Source organism: Calonectris borealis, chromosome 15, assembly GCF_964195595.1.
Source record: "Calonectris borealis chromosome 15, bCalBor7.hap1.2, whole genome shotgun sequence".
In the NCBI taxonomy this organism is placed as follows: Eukaryota; Metazoa; Chordata; class Aves; order Procellariiformes; family Procellariidae; genus Calonectris; species Calonectris borealis.
This window is the reverse complement of record NC_134326.1, coordinates 16,151,142-16,175,358: the sequence shown is the minus strand read 5'-3', so window position 1 is coordinate 16,175,358 and position 24,217 is coordinate 16,151,142. Positions and strand designations below refer to the sequence as shown.

Below are 24,217 nucleotides of genomic sequence, written 5' to 3'. Positions count from 1 at the left end.
TTCTTTTTTTTTTTTTGGACTAAAATATGATAATTGCACCTTTCTGAAGAAAGCCGTTCTTATGCACTTGGTGGCACATGGTCACCGAGCTAGAATGACACCAGCCCCTCTCATCCTCCCATTTGCATCCTCTCTCTTCCCCTCCTTACGAACCCAGACCAGCTGGAAACCAGCCAGGCTCAGGGTGAAGGACTGGACAGGAGCTGTGCAAGTGGGCAGAGGGCGGAGGATGGAGAATGGAGGGCAGCTCCTGCGGGAGCAGCAGGGAGGAGGACACCGAGCTCCTCGCACCAGCCCCAATTGCTGCGTGCTCAGATGCTGCCCAGCTCATCCAGGTTGCTGCTGCTTGTAGCTGGCTAACATCACAGCTGAAACCCATTTACCTTTTAAGTCCCAACATCTAATAGTAGCCCCAGAGCCTTTTTCTTTCCTCCTGCCAAGTAAAGCCAAGTGAGATAGATCCCAGTTCATCTCAACAAGTTCTCATCTACTGTAGGGACCCAGTGTCTGGGCAGCTGGGAGCTGTGCTGGGAAACCTGAAAAGGCAGGAGAAAGAGCAGGTAAAATCAGCACATACACAGTCCCCAGAAAAAAGGTGAGCCTGCTGGGACTGCGTCAGAAATGAATTTCCCACCACAGGCTCCAAAAAAGTCCCTGTGGTGGGGCAGGAGGAAGGCTGAGCCCTGCCGCGGCGCTGGCCGCAGGGGAAGGGCTAGGGGAGGCGAGCCAGGCAGGACGGCGTGAGACGGCAGCTATGCCGCCTGCGAAGAGGAGCCGAGCAAAACGCAGGCGTGTGTGCCTGGAGGTGACGGCCTCCACTGCAGACGGCCGTAGCCCTGCGCTTTTTCTAAGCCAGGACTGCAGTGTGCCCATCCAAATGCCCCTCTCGCCCGCAGGCTGCAATTTATGGCTTCAGCAGCCAGACGTACGGGCACTGCCTGCCCAGCCCAGCGCTGCTGCCCGCTGCTCCAGCGCTGCTGCTGCAGCAGTTGGGGTTGGCTGGGGCTCTCAGCGGGCTCGTGCTCCGCACTGCTACTCCGTGGCTGCTCCCCGGGTCTCTCCCTGGCCAAAAGTCCCTGCTCTGCCACAGAAAGCAAAAGCTGCTTTATCTAAGTCCAGACCAGCTTCTCCATGTGCCCCAGAGCCTGTTCAGGGGGGCGAAACCCAAACAAGTGAGAATCTGGCTGGGCTACTAGTTTGGCCTTAGCTAGTCCCCCTTACAGGGATGAACATGACATTTCCAGATCAGTTTTGTCCACTTTGAACCCTCTCACTGGGCCTCGTCCTAATTTTATTCCACCAAAGCGCAAGCACCCGGCAGCAGCCCAGAGCTGTTGGGGTTTCGGGGTTGGGAAGTCCAGTGGCACCCGGCACTGACCAAGTGGCAACCTCCCCTTCCCGATCCGCACCACAGCGAGCCTCCTCCTCCGGAGGAAGAGGAAAAAAAGAGCCTTTGCACGGGAAATTTCTCATTTGCAGCTGGGTTGTGTCCAGACCGCGATTCCCCGGATTCGCCCGTGGGCACACAGCCTGGCTGGCACGGCAGCCGTGCCTTTGGGCCCCGCATGATCCTCAGCTCAATTTTATCCCTGAATTGTGCCCTACCAGTCAAATAAGGAAACACAGATAACGAGCCACTTGATAACAACTGACCAGCACGATAACCCATAAGCAGGGACGGAAAGGCATGGTTACTGCTAGCGGCGTTCCCCCTTCCTACAGCCCGAGCCGGGCGCTAAGGGCGGTATATTTTAATAACATCTTTGATGACCCGTCGGCAGATTGGGCAGCAGGCGTTGAGCTGCTTCTTCAGCTTAAGACCGCAGGTGTTGCAGAGGCACATGTGTCCGCAGGTGTAGATCACCGTGTCCACCTCGCTGTCAAAGCAGACGGTGCATTCCCCGTTCTTGCTGCTTGATGGCTCCGGAGGGGGGAAGACGGGAGAGATGGGAGGGCTCAGAGGGGAGCTGGGAGCAGTCACTGCAAAAGAGGAGGAAGGAATGAGATCATTTAGGCACCAGGATGGTGCAAACCTGACACGGTACAACACACACACACTCAAGTCAATTTGTAAGGCTCTTCCTTCCTTAGTCATTGCCTGGTTCGTTTGGCCAAACGAGCCCCAGCGTATTCTAATTGGTAGCCCAGGTACAGCTCCGGGCAGAGCCTGCCATCCCTTTTCTACAGATGGGGCAAGCACGGCTCGCCTGGGCTTCCCCAAGCAGGGCTGTGATTTTGCACACCCATTTCATGGTGTGGGTGTGCAGAGCCCTGCTCTCCCCGAAGGAGCCGTGCTCCATGCAGGGTGCTCCTGCATCTCGCCGGCTGTGCCAGGCGGCTGCGGCACTGCACAACAGCACGTGCAGGGGACAGTACTGGGCAGGGCACTCAGGACCGTCTGCCTGAGACCCAAACACCAGCACGTGAGCAGTTATGTGGGCATCCCACCGGCAGTGGAGCCCTGGCAGTGCAGAACGCACTGGTCTGGGTGGTGTAAGACCCCCAGACACGATACCGCACCCCCCACTACTGCAGCACTGCTGCTGCAGCCAGGGCAGCCCCGCAGGGACCACTGTCATTAGACAGACTGACAAAGTGGGAAGCAACACGCAGCCTTCAGGCTGTAAAAATCTTCCCACCGCTTCGTGTCTTCTTCCAATTATTTCTGTTGGCCTCGCAGGAGATGTAACACCTCCCCCGAAACCTTGCCCTGCTGTCTTGCGTAGCCCCAGCATCGTCTACCAGCCCGGATTCCTGTCTCGGCGCAGCCGGGTGCCGAGGGCTGGGCTCTCCTTACCGAGCGATGACTCTGAAGCAGACGACGACCTGTTGACGCTGAAGGCCATGTCCGAGTCGCTGTCGTACTGCGAGCCGCCGGGGGATCCTGAGGGAGAGACGGTCACTGGGCTGGACTGCACAGTGCCTGCAAACACAGGAGAGAGCTGAGCCCGCCGCGGGGCCGCCGGACACCCAAACCCCAGCTGAACGCCCCTCAGCCCCACCCCACGTGCGCAGGGTGCTTTAGGAGAAAGTCCAGCTGCTGAGTTAAGTGTTGCCCCTTAATAACAATACAGGTGCATGATTTTGGATGTGACCTCCAGGGCCTGGACCTCGCTATGCCATTTTAAATTTCTGTTCAGTGCTTCAGCGAGGCGAGCACCCGGTTATCTGACAGCCATCATTTGGGGTGTAAAGTCACTTCCCTGTGGTCCCGATCTCTCCAGCAGCAGCGGCCTCAAGCTATCACTGTCTAACTGCCAGATCAGGGGCAGCTGGGAAAGGGCATTGCTTTAAATGAGAAAAACCTGCTTTACAAAGTCATCAACATCTGCTTTTCTGACAGAATCCGTAAGAAGAGGAAAGGAGAAGCCCTGTAACTGGTCACCAGCAATAGATCAAAAGCGACATCTGATACCCGAGCTGTGGCAGTGCCTGGGGAGCGATCACCGTCCATCAGCAACACACGTGCTTAAACCAGAGCTGTGCTCACAAAAATCATCACCCTTACCAAGGCAGGAGTTTAATACCTGTTGGCTGGAATAGTGGGTTTATAAAAAATCCCTTTTACAAACAAACCCTCTGAAAACCAGCCGTCCCCCCCACAGCCATCCCTGCCTCCCTACCTGCTGCTTATTTTCTCTCTCAAGTCTCATCCTTTTCTGGGAGACTTATAGAGGCTGCATACATCTATGTCATAGCTACCATGTCTCGCTCACTCTTGTTTGCAACCACAAGGTGAGATCAGGAGCTGCTTCCTCACTTCGGTGAGCGCCTGCTAAAGGCAACACAACACTGCGAATGCAAACCTGTAGCTCCTGTTCCAGCCCAGGAAACTTCACCAACCAGGTGCTCCCCATTATCATTTCTTTTGGCTGCACTCACCCAGTATTTTGAGCTGGTTGATTACACCGTGGATTGTAAAAAACACCCAGAGAGACTGCGAGGTGTCCACGCACATTAGCATTCCTCGGCTGGCTCCATTCACCCCATGGTGCACCTCTCCGTTTGGCAAGACCATGAAACTGAGAATGTCGCCGCTGTTGAGGACCGGGAACGCTCGGTAAACCACCCAGTACTCCTTGCGGTCCAAGAGAAAGTCTGGATCTGCGGGAAGCTCATTTGTCCGTAAAGTACTCGGATCACAAGAAGTGATGCCAAATGAAAGGGCCCCATAGTATGGCAACCCAAGATGTCCTACTTCCACAAAGAGGCTTTCACCGATGTGCAAAGGCCGGTCAGAAAACACTAAAGTCCTATTGCTTTCTTGCCAGTTGGTGCATGCAACCATCCGGTCCTGAGAAAAGGTAATGTCAGGTCCACGGGTGGGGTGGAATCGCAGGTCTGTGTCCAGGAAGGCTGGGACCCCCTGGGCACGCTGCCGTCGGTTTGGGCAACAGGGGATGATGTGGTTGTCTGTCGCAATTCCTGGAACCCGACTTAGGTTTAGGTTTGCAATTTTGGCCACCACTTGGTTATTCTCCAGTTCGTTGTTATTGAAGTTGGCTGAATCATGGTTGCTCTGCGGAAGGCAGGTGCTGAGACGGGCAGTGCTGAGACGGGCAGTGGTCATGGTCTCTGCAAACATGCTATCTGTGAGATAAACCCAGTGATAAGGGACATTAGAGTCAAGATACAATTGCCTACTTTTACAGTTACAATTGTTATTATTTCAGCCTACAGATTATCTGAATTCTGTTCCTCTGAATGGAAAAACAATGGAAAAATTAGCCAGAGGTCAACACTAATGAAAAGCTATCAGTGGAGAGTCTCATGTGGAGCAGGCAGAGAAAGGGGTGTATCTTGGCACTAGCTGAGGAAAAACAAGTGTTATGAAGTACCGATGTAATCTGGGAGCTCCTTGCACTGGTGAACTGGGAAAAGCTATAAACCAGTGTGGTCCTACAGCTTTCTCAGTAGAGGGGACTAATAGCTTTGAGGGTGCTCCGTAAAAGAAGGAGACATCTCAATATTTTGTTGTCCAAAGGTCTTGTGCAAGCCAAATCTGCAACACAGTGATGGGCAAAGGAGCACAAGCACGAATAGATGTTCCTTCCACACTGCTTGTCATTGCCTTACAGCTGTGAGGTCTCTAGCACAGGTGTGTCCAAGAGAGGTCATTTTACAAGAAGATTTCAAGCCTCGTATCTCAGGGGTGTTCACACCACCGCAGAGATTTTGAATTGAGAGCTTGTCACAACAGCTACTTGCTGCAGGTGTTACAAAGAAAATTTTTACAGTTAGAGAGTTGTTCTCCCCTTTCACAGCAAAGGGAAAGTCAGGATGCTGATTCTTAATTCATCTCCCAGATTTCCACCTCGTCCATGGCAGGGCAGGGATTTAAAGGTGTGGGGAGGTTCAGGAATGCCCTTCCTTCTACCTCCAGCACTGCCCAGGGTGGCTTGGACACTTTACTCCAAAGGTAAGGCATTAACCAGCTGAGCAAAGTCGAAGCACATGGAAGTTAAAAGTGAGCATGAATGAGGCAGACTCCTGGTCTTCCCAAAGATGGAGAGGGGAGAAGCATCCCAGCACCAACACTGCCTGCTCCTTGGAGGAGAAAATCACCAGGCTTTTACCAAAGAAGGAAAAACACCCAAATCCATCCAGCAGCTGCGAAGCAGAGGCTGCCTTCGCTCAGAAGCCCATGCAGGAGAGGCCACTGGTGTAGGCTGAGGGCTGAAGCAGCTGCTTCTAGCAAGCACAGGGTATCTGGCAAGAAATGCTGCCACAGAAGAGTAAGGCACATCCAAGCTTCATGATGCTGAAAGATGCATTTTGTGCATCTGTGTTTGGGCTATATTTCACAGCTTTGCAAAATTTTGGGAGGAAGAGACAGAGAGACAAACATGTCCGCTTTGACACCACCACATCTGTAGCAAGGAGGCTGGGTCCCCCGGTGCCCCAGATGGCTGAGCATCGCCCTGATTCCTGGGGCAGTTTGTGGGGCTTGGTACTTTGATTTAAAAATAATCGGAGTACAGGTGGCCTCAGCTGAGACTTTCACTCTGCACACTTGGATGCCGCGGGCAGGACTGGGGCCTGGGGGCAGAAATCAGCTGCATTTTACTTTTCTAACTATAATCTAATGAGGAAGAAGGACTGCTCTGGTGAAGCAGCTGCACTGTCCAAAACAGCAAACGCTCCTTCACCTCTGTGATGAGCACCAGAGGCTGGAGTGCATCGCAATTGCAATTACAGGATAAGCTACTGGTAAGGTTTAATTACACATTTGAGGCAGAGCAGGCAGGGCAAAGTGTTGTTTATGTGTAGCCTTCTCGGCTGTAAAATAATTGGTACCACTCAGAAGAATATGTGATGGAGCTGCCTGCCCACTGGACTAACCAGCTTATCGCTGGTGTCTGTTCAGTGTGAGGAGGGAGGCACCATCCCCTCGAGCAGGTGCAGCTTAGCTTGGCTGTTAAAACTAAATCAGCTCCTAGGAGCCTCCGGGAAAGGGCAACACTCTTCTATTTTAAAAGGATTCCCCGTGGTGTAGACCAGTTCAAATCACTCCATCTAACACTGAATTCATTTGAAATTTCAATGCCATAAAAGTCACAAAAGGAAAGTCATTCCATGGCAATCGGCTCCGTTTGCTAACGGGAACCAATTCTTCCCCTCTTGCAGCCCTCCCCAAGGACGATGCTTGTAAATCAGCCAGGCACCACCTGAATGCAGCGATCTGCTTAGGGGTGAGGGGAGATGAGGCATGCGGTGGCGAGGATCCCGAAGCACACGGGAGCTCCTGCTACGTTTTCCCATCACTCTTCAGCTGGCGGGCTGCATCCTGTGCGGCAGCCGGTGCTTTGCAGACATACAGTGATGCCCACGTATAAGGGAAGGGTAAGTGGGGTTACATCTGCAAACACAGCCGGTTGAACTGCCTGTCTAGGTGGGGACCACGGCCAAGAGTTGAGAGAGGGGCTGGGAAACTGGCCAGGAAACTCTTAGGGAATGGGTCGTAGTTTTCCAGTGGACTGGCAGCAACTGGTAGCTGGCAAAGAAAAGGGGAAGCCAGAGCTGGTCGCCTTTGTCTCCTCAGTCCCTGAGACCTTGCACCATGTTTTTCCATGCCATAGCAGCACATCTAGCTCAGAAAAAGCTGGGTAAAGTTACACGTAAAGATTTCCATCTAGCCCCTCACATGGCTGCTATAATGCACAGCCTTAGGACTTTCCATCGCTGACTTCTCTGACATATATTGCTTTCTGGATCCCCACTGCTGGCAAAAGAAAAAGGGTTAATTTGAAGTACAAAACCAACAGTAAATTAGTTTTTTTAAGTGTCCCATAGAAATAATCAGCCAGATAGATCATGCGTCTTTTCTCCATTATCATGCCTTTGGGGAAAGAGCAACCAGAAGAGCAAACCATGGGCCAAAATACACACTTACCTAGTATTTGCACTTCATGGGTAATTCCATAGACGTCTATGAGTGCCCAGAGAGGACCGGAAACTTTAATACCACAGTGAAACAATATTGGCTCCTCGTCATTAATACTGTAGAAGACTCTCCCATGACGGTCAACCCAGAAGGCCAAGATATTGTCTCTCACAGCAAACCTCTCTGGCAAAGCTTTGGCCCAGTATCCGGGTCGGGTCACTAGGTCCGGGCAGGCGTACTTTGGTATCTCGTCAGAGCTCATCTGCGATGGGTCGTGAACGGTGAAGCCGAAGCGTAGGGCCCCGCTCCAGCCGTGGTGCACAGCCACCAGCTTCAGCCTGACTTTCTCGTAGAGGTGGATGGGCCGGTTGGTGAAGGTGACCCCGTTGCAGAAACTGTTCCTCCGCGTGGCCTTGCGGGAGTGAGCGTCCAGACGCACGTTCTTGCCTTTGGCTTGGGAGTGGAAACGCGGCGGCTCCGTGATAGCGAGGACCGAGCGTCTCTCATGGCTGCTGTTGGGCAAACTGTAATAGGGGCGGCTGGAGACGGAGCGGGTCTGGTGGCTTGTGTCTGCAAAAGGAGAAACCAGTGGCTCTGTCAGCGGTGCTTGACCTGAGCCATGCCTTAGCTCAGCCCGAGCAACTGCAACCGACTTGCCACACGTGCTTTGCATTACTCGCCGGGAACCACACTATTTAATCTTAAAATGCTGTGCTTGGCCACAATCTGCTCTTTGTTGCACCGATTCGGCCCTCAGCTTTATACAAATATAAGGCAAATGTGGCTCTTGGGGCAAAGGTTAGGCAGCTTCCCTTCTACGCCCTGCAAAGCTGGCTGAAAACGAACATCCTTTTGTTCCCATCAGATGCATCCTATTGCACTCGGAAAGGCCTAACGCTTGCGGCTGAGGCTCCCAGTTTCCTATTTACAACGCATGTGCTGTGCATTCCTATTTACAACAGCATGGCACTGGTGAGGCCGCACCTCGAATCCTGTGTTCAGTTCTGGGCCCCTCACTACAAGAAGGACGTTGAGGTGCTGGAGCGTGTCCAGAGGAGGGCAACGAAGCTGGTGAAGGGCCTGGAGCACAAGTCTGATGGGGAGCGGCTGAGGGAACTGGGGTTGTTTAGCCTGGAGAAGAGGAGGCTGAGGGGAGACCTCATCGCGCTCTACAACTACCTGAAAGGAGGTTGTAGCGAGGTGGGTGTTGGTCTCTTCTACCAAGTAACTAGCGATAGGACAAGAGGAAATGGCCTCAAGTTGCACCAGGGGAGGTTTAGATTGAACATTAGGAGAAATTTCTTTACTGAAAGAGTGGTCAGGCCTTGGAACAGGCTGCCCAGGGAAGTGGTGGAGTCACCATCCCTGGAGGTGTAGATGAGGCCCTTAGGGACATGGTGTAGTGGGCATGGTGTGTTGGGTTGACGGTTGGACACGATGATCTTAGAGGTCTTTTCCAACCTGTATGATTCTATGATTCTATGATTCTATGATTCTAAATCACCCGCCGGTGGCCAGAGTCACACCACCTCTGAGAATCGTGGCTGTTAAGATCAGAGGTGCTCAAGGTGAACGCGGATGTAGGCTACTGATTTTTTGGGGACCTGCAGCCATTGGTTTCTCTGTCCCTTAATTTTATAACGATGAACAGGAGCTTTTGAACAACACAACTAAACCAAGACATTTAGCAGCTGGAGCACTACCTCTGCATCACCAGAATGTTCTTCCAAAACTTTCAACCCAGCCCCTGGTTCAGATATCAGATGCAACTGGCACATTAAGGAACATTTCATCCCGCAAAGCCTCGCCTTTACACAGAACCTCCCATTTGAGCTCAAAGCACTTTATAAATGATGATTGTTTTCAGCTTCACAGCACCACAGATGGCACAGAAATCCTGCCATCCTCATTTTACAGATGGGAGAAGGAGAATTTATGGGTGAGATCTTGCAGCATTTAAAGTCAATAGCAATTTCGAGACCAATTTCAAGAAAAGCAGATTTGAGGCCTAAAGTGAAGTTCACACAAGCGTGAAGCAGAAATGAAAAAAGCCCAACTTTTAATCTTAAGCCTTAGCTATAGGTTCCCTGAGGCGGGGACAATCTCTTTTGCATATCCCTGAATACATGGGGTCCTGCTCCGGGATCAGGGGTCCCAGGACCACCACCACCACCGCAGAGTTACAGGCACTTTGATCTCCCCATTTCCCACCCATCCCACTCTCCCCCTCTTTGCACCTGGCTTTGTAGATTTTTAAAGCAAAGAAAGAAGGCGTCCCGGGTGCTCAAAGTCATCCTGTTAAATATAAAACTGCATCACATGCACGCATTTATTTTGAAGTATTTTGCCACGTTTGAAGCTTTAGAAGCCGCCTGCCTGGCCCTTCCTTCAAGCTGCTTCCTCCCTGTGTGTAACCCCTGGCTTTGCTTCATGACAAGGGAAGGATTTTCTGACGCTTTCCTCAGAAGACGCCGGGAGCTCAGCTGGGAAAGCTGGCAGGAGAGCTGCAGTTGTGACACCTTTTTTGCAAGCAAAACCCTGGGACTTGCATTCATGTCTGAACTAAGAGAGGCTCTAAGCAACCGCTGCCTTTGCAAACGCAAGAGAAAGGGGGTCGCAGGCAAGACCTGAACACAGGATTAGAATCAGGCATCTGCAACAGGAGTCAAAGAGCTGCAAAGGCAAAAAGCTCCTGTTCACATCAAGAAAAAAGGTCAGTCCTACATTATGACAGGCAAACGCAGTGGCTAAATAAAAGGTCTTTTGTATCTCTTCGTTCGTACTGCATGTGACAATCGCCGCGTAGCACAAGGTAATGGTTAATCCTGTCGTGCACTAATGTAAATAAATACATCCTTGCCCTTACACCAGTGGGGGGTTTGCCATTTCGTGCCAGGGCCACGAAGGCAGAGTCCTGGGGGAGACAGGGAGGAGAAAAGCCCCCCCGGGTGTTAAATCCTCCTGGGGGAGTCCCACCGCCTGGCACAGCATCTCTCCTCGCAGCAGTGCCGCGGGCCAGGCTTGCCCCCGGGCTCTCCCAGTGCAGGAGGGGGTTCCCTGGGTCTGCGGGGTCAGCCCTGGCCATGCTCGCAAGATGTATAGGTATTTCTCTTGGGTATTCCCAGGAGAAATCTCATTTCTTGCCTGCCGAAGAGCTAAAATGCAGAAGATGGCTGCTCTCAGCACAGACCCACCCGCTGCTCATGTGGGTGCTGCTCCATGTGTCCGCCTGCAAATGTTCCCGACAAATGATGCTGCCGCAGAGGAAATACGGTTTGGGGTTTCCTTAGCATGGTGGCACGAACCCAGCCAGCACGTAACGCTGGGCAAGCGGCCCCGAGCAACGAGGGGTGAATCCTCTCCTGGCCACGCTCTCCCACACCGGCTCCGCGTTTTTCATCTGGATTCACAGAGCCTTTGCGCCGTTAAGCCAAGCCACCGGCGGGTGCTGCCGGGACAGACTCCGAGGGGCTCCTGCGGGACCCGGTGGGCTCAGTGCTGCTCTCTCACATCTCACCCCACCTTGCTGGGCAACAGCCTCCCCTTGTAGAGAAATCCTCGTTTTATAACCCACTGAGCTGCATTTTTTTCTAAAACAGTTAAAAATAATTCCCCTGTGAAAGCAAGTGCCCTGGCCTGAATGTCCCTGCGTCAGCCAGGAGGAGGAAGGAGGGAAGCCAGCTTTTGTTCCCCCGTCCTCTGCGCTATCACGAGAATCCCCTGCTTCCCACCCCCTGCGCAGCACCAGCCTTCCTCCCACATCGACCTGCCAGAGAAAAGACACGCGTAAAGCCCGAGCGCGGCAGGAGGCGATGCCCTCCCGCACGGCTCCCGGGCAGGTACTTCTCACGCCGCGTTCGGAACGCGCGGAGGACCGAGGCGGGAGTGACAGTGACAGCAGCGCGACGGACGGAAGAGCGATGGGCACCCACTTCAAACGCAGCTTTGGGTCCACCCTGCCAGAGAGGAACTTGGGGCCAGGGTTTGGCTTTTTTGTTTTGTTTTGTTTTTTTTTAAAAACAGGAAAGCATATTGTGGCTAAACAATAGGAAAGTCTCCAGAAGGAAATGAATGGATAATTTATTTATAATGCCGTTCCCCCCTCGCATGAACACCTGCCGGTTGCCACCAGGAATAAAGCCTGACATAACCCAAGGCGGGGGGGCAGAGCTTTCCCACTGAAACACGCCTGAAGCTAAGCCTGGGCATGTGCTTTACTCATTGTGTACTCAAGGGGACTAGGCAAGCTCAACAGGATGTTTGTGCCTTTGAATTGCCTAATTTGCAGCTCAGCTTCCATAGTTTGGATCACATTTCAGCCCCTCTGCTATTTCTCCAAACCCGCCCCCCCTCCTGTCTGTGCTTTCCCACCCAAAAGCCCCTCAGTGGGATAATGACAGCCAAGCTCGTGGCAGAAATGCCACCCTACCCAAGGGTGCCTGATGCCGTGACAGGCAGCTAAGAGCTACACCAACTCTTTTTTGCAGCTATGAGACTCCTACAATGCTTTGAGCAAGTAATTTCTTCTCTTTATGCCTCACTTCCCTGTCTAACAGAAAGCAATAGTATTCCTCCACCTCGCAGGAAGCTAAAAGGATTGAAAAATGTAAGGTTCTCAAATACTTCAATCCTTGAGCCCTGTAAGCATGTCAGCAGAGTGGCTAGATCATCAAATGGGACACGAACCCACTGGGTCCCCCTGGGTGATGTTTTGAGGTCCCATCCAGCATTTTGCTTCTTTTCATTCTGGAGTTTTCCATTTTTCATCCCTACTCTCACCAACTGCAAACATGATGCTCGCTGCATGAGTCCCTGAAACGCACGAGCAGGGCTTCAGCAAATATGAAGTAAGCCAGGAAAATGGAAGAAAAAGCTGAACTGAAGGATTAGGAATGGTGTAGGGCTCCTCACTGAAACCTGCAAAAGAAACCTGGCTGGAAGGCAGCATTTCCATCCACACGGGCTGCACCAAAATAGATTTGGGTTATGGGGACCCATGCTGTCAACCGTGAGCAGCTATCGCACATCTGAAACTTCACCTCCTTTCCAAAAGGCCAGCACATTTACTTCTTAGGTTATGCTGACCTTTTGAGAGGTATTTTAACAAACATGCATTTTGCATTTCAAAAAGGTACAGCAGGCAGACCCTGGACAAATTCCACATATTTATCATGGTTCCAGTTCTAAAAATAAACATTTTTTTCACCCATTTTACAGCATCGCATTTGCTGTGGCACTGTAATCCCACTGACAGCAGCAAACAAAATTCAGAACAAGAGCTCTCCCCGAGGCTGCTGCTCTCTGGGGCGCGGGACGGAGGAGGCTGCTTAGCTGGGGAGTTGACCTTAAGCCAGACTGATCCTGTCTTCACTTGCCCTGACAAACCGGGCAGGAATAATAATACAGACAGCCCTAAAATGAGGGAGAAGAGAATAACGTTCAAGGAAACCAGAGCTACAGCAGAGAGCTATGACGAGGGCAGCCTGACAGTTGGAGGAGGAAGGCACTGCCTTCCCGATGCGCATCGGGTAAATTCTCCGTCTGTATTAACTCTACAACCACTGCCTCAAAAGACATTCCCTGGCTCCCGCATCCCTTTCCTGAGGACCCCCTCCAAGTAAATCCATGACAAAAGATGCGCAGGATCACAAGGCAAGCAAACCACAGGGCAGCCAGGTGCCCAACAGGGATGCATACTGGATAAAGCAAGGGAACAGAAATTACTGGGACCACCACCCCGTGGTGAACAGCTCACAGGAGAACAGCTCATCAGCATGCAGCCGGAGTGTGGTCTCCCCGTGTTGTTCAGAGAAAAGGCTGAAAGGTAGCAGCCTGAAATCCATCCATTAACGCTCACTGCACAGGCGAATGGGAATCCACCTAACACGCCCGCATCTTATCTTTATGGCCGCTGCTTTATCAGTAACATTAGAACTTTTTCCTATTACAGTAGATAGTTAGGTCGCTGCGGCTGCAACAACCCTGTTGAACATTAAACAAAGTGTCTGGAGAGAGGGGGCAGGTGGCTTTTGCTTTGAAACAGGAAAATCCCAACAGGTGGGGACAGCGTGGTCAAGTTTACCGCACGGTTGCGAGCTTGTAGAAACAGCCCTCGCGGACTGGGAGTCAATCACAGCACGGTCCAGTAAAAGCACGGTCCTTGCCGTGCATCTTTACTGCTGGAGACGATGCAGCCGCCTGCGGGCGCGTGGGCTGGAGCCTTGCCGGAGGCTGGAAGAAGCAGGCTAGGCTGCTACTGCAGATAACAACCAGTAACAGTAACATGAAACAGGATTCTGCTCCGATGCGATCTTATCGTCTGAGAACGAGAGATAAAAATCTGTTCACATATAAATTTAGTGCGCTGCCTAGACTTTTTTTTTTTTTTAAATACAGAAAATGTGTCGGGGAGCTCTGCGGGAAGCACTGGTGTCGCCTATTCCACGCTCACCAGTGTGAATTTGTAAAGTTAGGCTACCAAATCCACGATAAGGCTGCTACAAAAAATCGGTCTCATCTCCGAACGTCCTGCTGGCTCAAACACTGGAAAACTCAACTTGACAATTAATGAATAGCCCCCATTTAAATTTCTGTGGTTTGCATGACCAGACCAGAGCCCCGCTTTGATGTAAAGGTCTCCCTGCCTGGTCCTCTAACCTGAGACAAATTTCCAGGGAGTTAAAAAACCCCACATGGTTCACTTGCAATAGAGTGATACAGAAATTGAGGCATTGAAGGGAGATTGAAGAGAGGAAATGTGACATTTTTGAAGAGACTAATTTGGGAAGGAGGGGAGGAGGAAAGACAGAAGTTGTTTTTTCATTGAAAGAAGGTGTGTTGTGTCACTGAGGTAACTCTCAAAGCAAGTATCTAATGGACATACAACATTTTTCATTGCAGAACAGTCCAGAAAAATCCCAGAGAACAGGGATTGACTTTAACTCGCAAAATCAGGTTGCGCCTGTCTCCACGAGGATTTTCAAGCGAGAAAACCCTCTTGCTTCTGTGGCTAATGCTTGAAACCAAACATTTTGTGGGGAATTTTTTTTAAAAAATGCTAAAACTGTTTTCTAGGCAGAGGCTAATGACACATTTATTCTGGTCTTCTAGGCATTCCTCCATGAAAGCAGAGAGGTATTTGCCAACCGCATTAGGTAAAATCCTTTTGCTCTGATCCTTCTCAATCCAGCAAACACGGGCAATTCCAGCAGAACCTTGCAATATGTTCCAGGCTGCTCCACCCTGTCTCCCACCATGTCCTCAGGAAACGAGCTCCTGCATCCTTGCTCCTTTCAAATTAAGCCCTTTCCTTGCAGTGGGGAGCTCATACGAACGCGAAGTTCAAGCACATCATTTAAAAGAACGGTTGCCTTGACAGGAAAGCCAACGCCAGGGCTTAGCTCTCCTGGTTAACCGAACATCACATCATGACACCGGCATCGGAGCCAAAAGACAGCAAGTGCAGTTGAATCTCCAAGATCCACCAGCTGCCTGCAAGCAGAAAATAAACCATGACAGAAGGCCTGCTCCAAGGATGAAAAGTGCCGATAGCAAATCTTCCACGACCTATACATGATCACAGAGCCCCAAAGACTGGGGAGAGCCAGTGCTCTCCCAGGTCAGGCAGGAATACTCTCCCAACCCACTTCCAGACCTTCTGCTTGACTTTGCTTTTTGGTGGTAAAGGAAATCAAACTCGACACAAAGAAAGTTAGCGCATGACTTTGATGGTGTGGCATCTTCAGAGTAAAGTGGGGAGCCCTGAGCTAAACCAACATGGTCTTGTGGATCAGGCTGTAGAAGCAGGATCTGCTATCAAAAAATCTACTGCTGGGTCTGCAAGTATAGGTAAGTCCACCTAACGCTCACCTCCGTCTCCCTCTTCCCCATCTCTCTCCTGCTGTGCCTCTCACTGTGTGCATCCATGAATTTTGCTGCAAAGTCGGCCCCATTTTTATTACAGGTTTTTAGTTCTCCTGCATATAAATAGCACTAAGAATACACAGAAGCCAGCGATTAAGCACGGAAAAAATCTCCTCTCCCCCATATTATTAGCGAATCTGGGTCAATGAGTCTGCAACTCTAGTAACAAATTCTTAGACTTGGTTAATGAGAGACAGAGCAAGAGCGCGCGGGAGAGGGATGGAGAAAAGGCAGGGTTCATGCCATAATCCCTGCTTAAGTCTTTCGGTGCGAGCGATGAAAGCAGCTGCATGATAGATGAGGAGCCTTGGAAATGGCACAGCTTATTGTAATCCGTTATATGGCCTCGACACCCAAGTCCACTGGCTCGTGTCAGTCAGAAGGCCATGCTCACGAGCCAAAGAGCTTTGAAAGACGTCAGGGATTTGAAATCATAAAATATGGGATGCAAAACTAGATGAAACTTTTGGCTACTGGCTAAAGATAAAAACATCTTGTCAAAAATAATCAGCCAGCCACTCTTGCTATAGCTCTTATCAGGAATTTTTGGACTATGTTCTCACTAATATGCCGCATATGCAATGTGTGTGATTTCATACACCAGGAGAGCAAACCTGAGCCTCTTACTTGATGTATTATGTTTTTGCAAAATTGTTACCTTCTTTAGAAAGTTAAGTTTAACCTGGGGAGAGCAGAGGGCTGCTCAGCTCACTTCATCTTCTAGTCCTAAACTCTGAGTCCATAGCACAGTTTTGGGAGGTGATCAAAAGCAATGAGAAGGGAGCAGTTGACGTCTGTTTAAGCAACTTCACAAATGGTTTCTGAGGACTGCTAGGTTGGAAGACTAAATATTTTCTAAATCTAAATGCTCAGCTTGTCAGCCAGTGATTAAAATATGTATTTTTGTGATTTATTATTTCCATTGTTTTCTAGAAACAGGTGATAAAGTGCACCATAAAGCAGAGAGCACTAAAAGATGTAACACTTCAGGCTGGGAAGACTGGCCTGGAGGAATGAACTCAGCTGGAGACCCAAAGATGGGAGGAGAGGAGCAGAGATGTGGAGGAAAAACCTCATGTTCTCTGGGGCAGTGGGGTTCTGCTTTGATTTACTAAATTCATACAGAAATGGCGTTTACAATACTAAACTATTGTTTTTTTCAGTGGCTGTTACTTCGGGCAGGTCTGAAGCCCACTCCCACCTTATGATGCACCAATTGTGTTAAATCATGTGCATTCTGCTCACTGCAAGTCAAACCCAGCTTAGAAGGCCAACATCCAAGGATCCCATTTCAACAGTGGTTTTGCTGTTATGTCAAGCACCATTTTCCTTGTGCATTCCCTTTTTCCACAGCCTGACTCGAGGATAGTCCCACGGCATGTGTGTCAGGGTGTGTTTTTCTCTAATGACTGCTCCTACAGTCATTAGAGGAGAAGGACATTGTCTTCAGTGGTTTCACTGCTCTACAGCATGGCTCAAATATGGATTTTCACGGTATCAAGACAGACACAGAGATAGTCTTAATTTTATAGGATATTGTGCCACTGGGGTCTGTCTCAGAGATCCCTTCCCCTTCCTCCCTGCTCCAGGCCAGCAGCGTTCACTGCTGCAGCAGAGACCACAGGGACAGCCTAAGAGCAACCCAGGAGACCCAAAAACCTGCTGTATTAGGGAGCGCTGCCGGTGTCTCGAGGCTTGAAGCCACCACGTGGAGGGACCCGTTGGAGGCGGGGAGGGACCCGTTGTTGTGTCTGCGGGAGACCCGCCGTATGCTCCTAATTAATCACACCGCACAGAAAAGATCCGAGTTAAGACTATTTTTCACAGATTAAAAAACAAATCTGGGTTTGTCTTCTTGCCCCCAATTCCTCTCCATTCATTAATTCTTCATTTCCAAGACAACTTTTCCCCTACAGACAGTATAAACAGCTCAGAACTGTTTTTCAGAGTAATGCTTTATGTTTAAAAGGCATCGTTCTGAACCAGTGTTTTCCTTTTCCAGTCATGACTGTGATTTGTTGAAGAGTTACAAGAACACGTGAGTCGCGTAATCACTGACATTGAAACGGTCCATGCCCTCACCGTCTCCCCTCGCCGCCAGAGGAGCACGTAACGACCATTAATGCAAATAGACGCCCTGTTTCCATTGAACCTCTTTTCTTCTGACCAGCTGTACCAAGTCATCTGCACTGGGGATTTATAAATAGTGACCATGTCATTCCAATGTTAATGGCTTTTAATGAAACTGGAGAATGAAATGCACTCCCTTTTAATATCCTCAGAGCAGAAATTTTATTCCATCACATGGTTTCAATACAGGGCTTTTGGAAAGAGTGCTGGAGCTTGGCACATCCTTCCCATCAGCCCGTCAATGTGTCGCTTCCAGCACAGACAGGAACAAAAAGAGGGAAAGAATTTTGTTGTCTCCCTGATGCAGGAAACCCACCCATCCCCTACAGACAGGCAGCGTCACGGCACCGCACCAGGAGGGCAGCTTGTGAAACAGGGAGAAAAAAAGATTTGAAAAGTAATAGTGGTAATTTAGCCTCGCTTTCGATGCATTGTTCTCTGAAAACACCCTAAAAGCCAGGGTTTACCTTGCCTTCATCCCTCTGAATTCGGACTGTATACAGTTTATACCCATGCCCTTCCCACCTCCAAAAAGCACGTTTGGAGAAAGGCCAGTACCTGAGCTGTGCTCCCCGCCCTCCCCGGTACCACACCGTACCACACCACTGCCCAGCGGTGCCGCGGGCGGCTCAGGTGGGGTGCACGATGCTCGAGCCGAGAAGCGTTACGAGCTGAGAGTGTTTTCCACGTTCAGTAAAAACACAAGAAAACTTTCCCGTAAGCACGGGAATTGTCCAGCAACGGGGCTGCAGAGGAAGAAAACCAGCAGATGAAGGGCGAGAGCAGCTCTCAGAGCGATGCTGCAGGGGCAGAAAGGAGAGCCTGGCCATTCAATTCCGCCTTCAACTTTTTCCAAGAAAACCTTATGATAAAAGGAACAAACCTGCTATTTTTCTTTGCCTCAAATTTGTTACAGAAGCCTCTTTCGTCTTTATCTCCTCTCTTCATAGTGGTTCTAAGGGTCTCTTTTTTTTCCCTCCTAATTACAACTTCTCTATGCTCAGAGGACAGGAAAGAATTCAGTTTAAAAGAAAAAACGGTGGAGCTATTTCAGTCCAAACAGGGACGGATAACCAGAGAGCCATTAGACTGAACGGTGGCACCCATACAGGGCGTTTGATCTGTCCTAAGGGAGCCGCAAAACCACAGGAAAAGGGGAAAAAAGGCCTCTAGGAAGATGTTCTTTCCAGCAAGCCCTGCTCCCAACATGGGGCAGCATTTTTAAATGTTGTCCACAGTTCCTTTTATATTTACACACAGTTTAAACAGTGATCTGGCAGCGAGAGGGGAAAATGCTTTGGGAGGAACGCATGACTGAGGAAGCTAAATAAAGAAGTGGCCAGGTCTTCAATCATCCTATATTTTATATATACAAAGGCTGCGATTCCACTAAGCTTTTCCGAAACAATATGTAAAGAATCCAAAACAGGGCAAAGGGATGGGAATAACTGGTTATAATTAAATCGGGGGGGGGAGAAAGCACAGCTCTTCCACTCTGCCAGGCTAGTTTCCCTGGAGGCATCGCAAAGCACAAAGGGATTGGTGGTGGTGGGAACTCCGATGGGATATAGGTACCTGCCCAGGGGCTGAGTCCAGACGGTGCTGGGTGGGCTGGTGCCTGAGGCCAACACTCTCCCAGCAGGGAGATTTTAAATAAATGTAATACTAGCCAAACTCTCATTCCAAGTGATCTGAAGGGCTGGTGACTTCACTCAACTCATGTACAGTCCAACCAGTACAATAGTATCACATATTTTGTTGGCTGTTTTAGTTAATGTTCAGACAAATAAGCTATAGCTTTTTCTAAATACAGTACATCTTCAGAAATAAAGCCAAAAATCTTTAAAAGAAAAAAAAAAAGAAAGAAAAAAAAAAGAAGAGGAGAGTTCTTTGCTGGTCCAGAAACAGAGGAAAATGTTCCACTAAAAAAAAGATGCATCTTTTTTTCCTTGGTTGAAATTTTTTTAAATGCATAGTTTTCTGCTAAGCTATGAAGCCAGCCCGAGAGGCAGGTGGTTGTGCAACACTTGGCTGCTGCATGGCTGAGCTGTGAGATCCTTTTCCATGATATTTACAGGAATTAATAAGAGGAAACAAGAGCCACTTCAAGACATTAAACTGTCCAAACAAAAGTAAATACAGTCATACCATTACTGGACACACAATGACCTCAGCCCCTTTTTTCATCTTAAATGTCTTCAATTGTTTCAACACAAAAAGGATTTGAGCAAGAGAGGTTTATTTTTAAGCCTCCATGTCAATCTTCTTAACACCAGGGATTTGATCCCAGCACACCTAACTCAACACCAACATTTTTCTCCCTTTACTCTCCCTTTGCGGTACCAGAGCCAAGAGACGATACAGGCAGGTGAACCGAAGAAATCTGGAAATGAGAGACAATTCCTTGCATTGTTGAAGATAAATGCTAGCTTTTTTTGGCCAGAAAAAGGCCTTTTTCTGCTCCCTCCTCCAGAGGAAGGAATCGCTCCCAAGAGATGGGGCAAATGTGTGAATTATACAGCAAACAGACGGCACCGCAACCTCAGCCGTGATTGCCCGTGGGCGCCTGCCTGCCAGGGGAGGTCCAGGCAATACAAAGTACTGGTTTTCATCACGTTTTCCCACCTTTTTAAGGTGGAGCTTGGACCATCGTTCAGCAGAGCACACTTGGTCAATACCTTCAAAACAGTTTACTGCAGAGCTGCAAGCTGCTGCTATTTTTATAGCTGTAGGGTGGGGTTTTTTGTATTCTTCATAGATCATTTACATCTATAAAACCCCCCACTGTATGGTCAAACAGCACACTCCTTAGTAACTATGGAATTGGAAATTTTAGAAATCCCACATGAAACAATATAAACGGCTGTCTACAACCTCCCGTTTCCACCCAGATGGCTCTTGTTTCAATTAACTGAATCAAACTTTAATTCAGAGTCACTCACTGGCCTTGTTTGGATTTACTTGGAAAAACACACCTATAAATGACATATGAAAAACTGTGGAAAGAAAGAATTTGTTTCTCTTTGGGTGGTTCTTTTGTTTCTTTCTTTTTTCCTCTTTTTTGGTAGAAGAAAATTTTATTACCAGATGAAAAATGTACAATTACATGTTGACAGCTTAGAGCCTCTGGTGGTTCTGGCCACAATACAACACAGGCAGCGGCACGACTACACGCTGTCCCGCCGCTTCTTCAAAATAGATGGTACCAAGTGTCTCCCATGCTGCGTGTGCCACTCGCATCATCGCCCAGGGACTTTTGAGCTGGAAACACGCTGAAAAAGGGATGCCAAATGTACAGAAAGCCTGAATTCAGCAAAACGGACCACACAGGTGTGGCCCCAAATCCACAGGATGCTGGGCTTTACTGGTGCCACCGCTTACCGAGTGCCTTCTTGAAATACCAAATTGAGCGGTCACTTGAAGAGCTGCAGGAGAGCCCTCTCCTAAGCGACTCATTCATTGCAGCGATCTGCTGCTGGCAGGAGGGGAGAGGCTCGGCTTCCCCAAAACCTCCTCGCACCCTACAGGAAGGCACGTTCCCCCGGAGCAGGCACGCTCCCGTCCGCCCAACACCTCATCTGCCAGCAAATCGAGGAATTGGCTTCAGCTGAAGCGAATTGCACTCAAGATGCCTAAAAATAACGCTGAAAATCATCGGAACGGCGGTGGCCAATGTCCACCCTGGCACAGCGCCGTCGGCTCAGGTCCACGGAGGACCTCCAGCACCGACGTGCTGCGTGTGCCACAGCAAGGTGTGCTTGCACTTTGGTATATGTCTGAGCTTTTCCTGATGGACAGGCAGACCAGAGCACCCACCAAAGACAAACTCATTACCCTTTGCTGGAGAAACCAGCCTTCTGCTTGCAAGAGCTGCTCATGGCAGATACTAGGAGGGAAAGGGGCCGGGATGCGGCACAGCCTGTCCTCAGCATCACCCTGGGATGTACACCATGCACAAACTTCTGCCCCGATCTAGCCCTCCGTACCCTCTCCATTTCCATGCTTTTGTGCATGCTGATATGCTTAAAACCACTGGTTCCCAATGAGAAAGCCCCCTCATTAGCACCACAGCGGCTTTTTTCAGACAGAGCCTGGGACATGGGACCAGCAAACCTTCTGCCCATCGACAGCCCCGAGGCAGAGCAGGTGCCTGCCTGACCACAGCAAATTCAGGGATGCTTTCCAGCTCAGCTTCCTACACGCGCAGAGCTTGGTGAGACAGCAGCATGTCCTCCTGTGCCCCTTTAGGTTTTTCTAGGTCATCCTGGTCAAGTAGGATCAATAGCAGAACCGTTTCACGCCGTTGCTAAACCACCAGGAGCCCTCACCTGCACACAAGCAGTGCCATATGGTCATGTATTCATGGCATTTAAAAGCTCTCTAACTGCAATGCTTCCTTCGCTCGGAGAACACAAGATGCTGCAAAACGGCGTCTTATTAGTTTGAGGTGGCACCTAATAAGGAGGAGCTGCTGGTGGGGCAATACCAGCAGACCCTCCCCAGAGCAGACCCAGCCAAGCCCTGAACCTCCCCAAGCCAGAGAGGCAGCACCAAGAGCCTCCCCCGGCACGGGAACGGTATTCCCCGAGTATTGCACAAGGCATAGGTCTGTGCCTAAATGCCCTGCCCATTGCTCCCATCTTTCCCATCTGCCTCACGTTGATGCCTCATTTCTCATAGCACTAACTGCTGAATTTGAATTTTTTTCTGCAGCTCCCAGTTCTGTGACAGCAGGGCAGGCCCACGGCGTTTTGGACAGGGAGGTTTCTTCCTCCTCTTCATTGGACTTAAATGCCCACATCGGGCAAAGCCCCGGTGCAGCACATGCACCCAGGGTTGCACGGGGCCACCAGAAGGATGGAGCTCAGCTGGCATGTCTGCCTCAGTCATCCCCCACCACTATAGACCCAGGGTTGCTCCCCAGCAGTGGATCCCACGCAGTGCTGTGTCTACACCCCAAACACCCCCTTTGCCACCCACCATGCCTTGCCTGAACACCTCTTTGGGGAAACAGTCCCTTCCCCAGAGAAAAAGCATTTCAGGTCCCCAAACCCACACCCCCTCCAAGGCAGCAGAGTGGTGAGCTGTAAGGCAGCATCGCTCCCTTCAGCTACTCTTTCGCTGCCACAGAGAGAGACAAGTCACAACTAGCGCTCCCAGCACCGCTGCTAGCCCCGGGGGAAAAAGATTACGAAAAAGACAGGGAGAGCTTTGGAAGAGCATTGACTCGGTAGGGCAGAGACCCGAGGTGATGAGTCTGCGGTGATGAATGACGGCTGGAGATGCACAACAGCAACCACTCCAAAGTGATGCCCTGGCTCAGTATAGAAATATAGGCACAGAAAGGGAAAATACAGGAATATAAGCACAGGAGGGTCCTCAGCCCTGACCTACCTAACGTTTCTGCCCATCACCTTTAGTCCATTGGAAAGGAGGAAACAAGAACGTGATGCAGGGCTGCGTTCAAGATACAAAAGGCAGGGAGCAAATCGGAGAGGGGGAAAATAGGGTCAAGATCCAGAGGCACACAGGAAAGCTTCTCCCCGTCCCTTCTGGGACTGTCTCATGAGGTTGTAACATTAATCTCATCTCAAAGGAAAATCTGAGCAACTAACTAAGAGGTGCTTGACGTGGTTTGGTGATTGATTCTACTGGCGTGCCCATAGATTTCAGTATTTACAGGAGTTTTTTGCATTTACTAAATAGGAATGCATACAAAAAGATGGTTTGAAAATAGTTTGTTTTAAAATGAGAAGCGGTTTTGACCTCTCTGGGAGGAATGTACCCCTGCCCTCTGCTTAGAGATGGTCAGCTGAATGCTTGAAGAGGGTGGGAGAAATAGTAAACACGCTCGGTGAGCTGGGAAGCAAATTTTTAGTTTTGTTTTGCTTCTAAAACTAGCTTTTGATATTTCTAAGAGCAAGAGGCATTTCAAAAGAAACACGATCCCTCACAACTCCATTTTGAAAACGGGCTGATTTTTAATCAAAATAAATTTTAAAGGAGAAAAATGCAAACACTTCTATTAAGTGATAAATTCCGGCTGTGCCACGTGGGGCCGGCATTTCAGGGAGAAAGGGCTTGGCGAAGCATGTTACTAACCAAGCCTCACAGTGTCTTCGTGAAGTAGATGAGCCGGCAGCAGAGCCGGGAACTCCGAGCTGCAGGGGACCCCCACCCTGGGCTCCCCACCCTGGCACCCATAGAAGGGAAATAATCTGCACTGCTATTAGGAAGCGCTGGAAACCATGATGTTGCTTGTTTGAGGGAGGAAAGGACTGTTTTAACTAATTTATTAATTATGAATATTAAACAAATCAAGTTTTGAAGTTTAGTTTGTAACGACTCAAACTTCTGCTATTGTTCTGCTCGGTGAAATCAGACTCTCCAGACAGCGTCTGTCAATCTGATTATTATGTAGTTAAATGAGGGAGAAAAAAAATTGTTCTCTCTCACCTGCAAAAAACTATCTGTGCCTTGTAATTATTTGCCTTGATAAATTTAATTTACTTAAGTTTTCCCTTCTAGATTTGGCTGGTCAAGTTAAACCATAAAGATTATTCATGGAAAAGCAACCACAGTTGGTTACTAGGATACAAAAAATCACTTAGTACGTTCCTCCAATGAATAATCCCAGCAGAACACACACAAATTCAATAAATTATTAATTTCTCTTTCTCTCTTACATAAACATTGGGGTTGCAGAGGCATTTCTTGGAACCCTTTAAAATAAATTAATACCTTAATTACTATGCAATAGCAAAACAAACAGAGGGGATA

The 24,217-nt window shown here is 49.6% G+C and overlaps 1 protein-coding gene across 1 annotated transcript in view; it reads right to left on the bottom strand.

The window, feature by feature from the left end:
- NEURL1B (neuralized E3 ubiquitin protein ligase 1B) overlaps positions 1–24,217 on the bottom strand; it is a 34,315-nt gene continuing 10,098 nt past the window's right edge. The window contains exons 2-5 of the mRNA XM_075164400.1: positions 7,394–7,954; positions 3,883–4,590; positions 2,798–2,923; positions 1–1,980 (exon numbers count right to left, since the gene is read on the bottom strand). Of these exons, the coding sequence (XP_075020501.1) occupies positions 1,736–1,980; positions 2,798–2,923; positions 3,883–4,590; positions 7,394–7,954 (1,640 nt within the window). The 3' untranslated portion in view covers positions 1–1,735. The remainder of the gene's footprint in view (positions 1,981–2,797; positions 2,924–3,882; positions 4,591–7,393; positions 7,955–24,217) is intronic.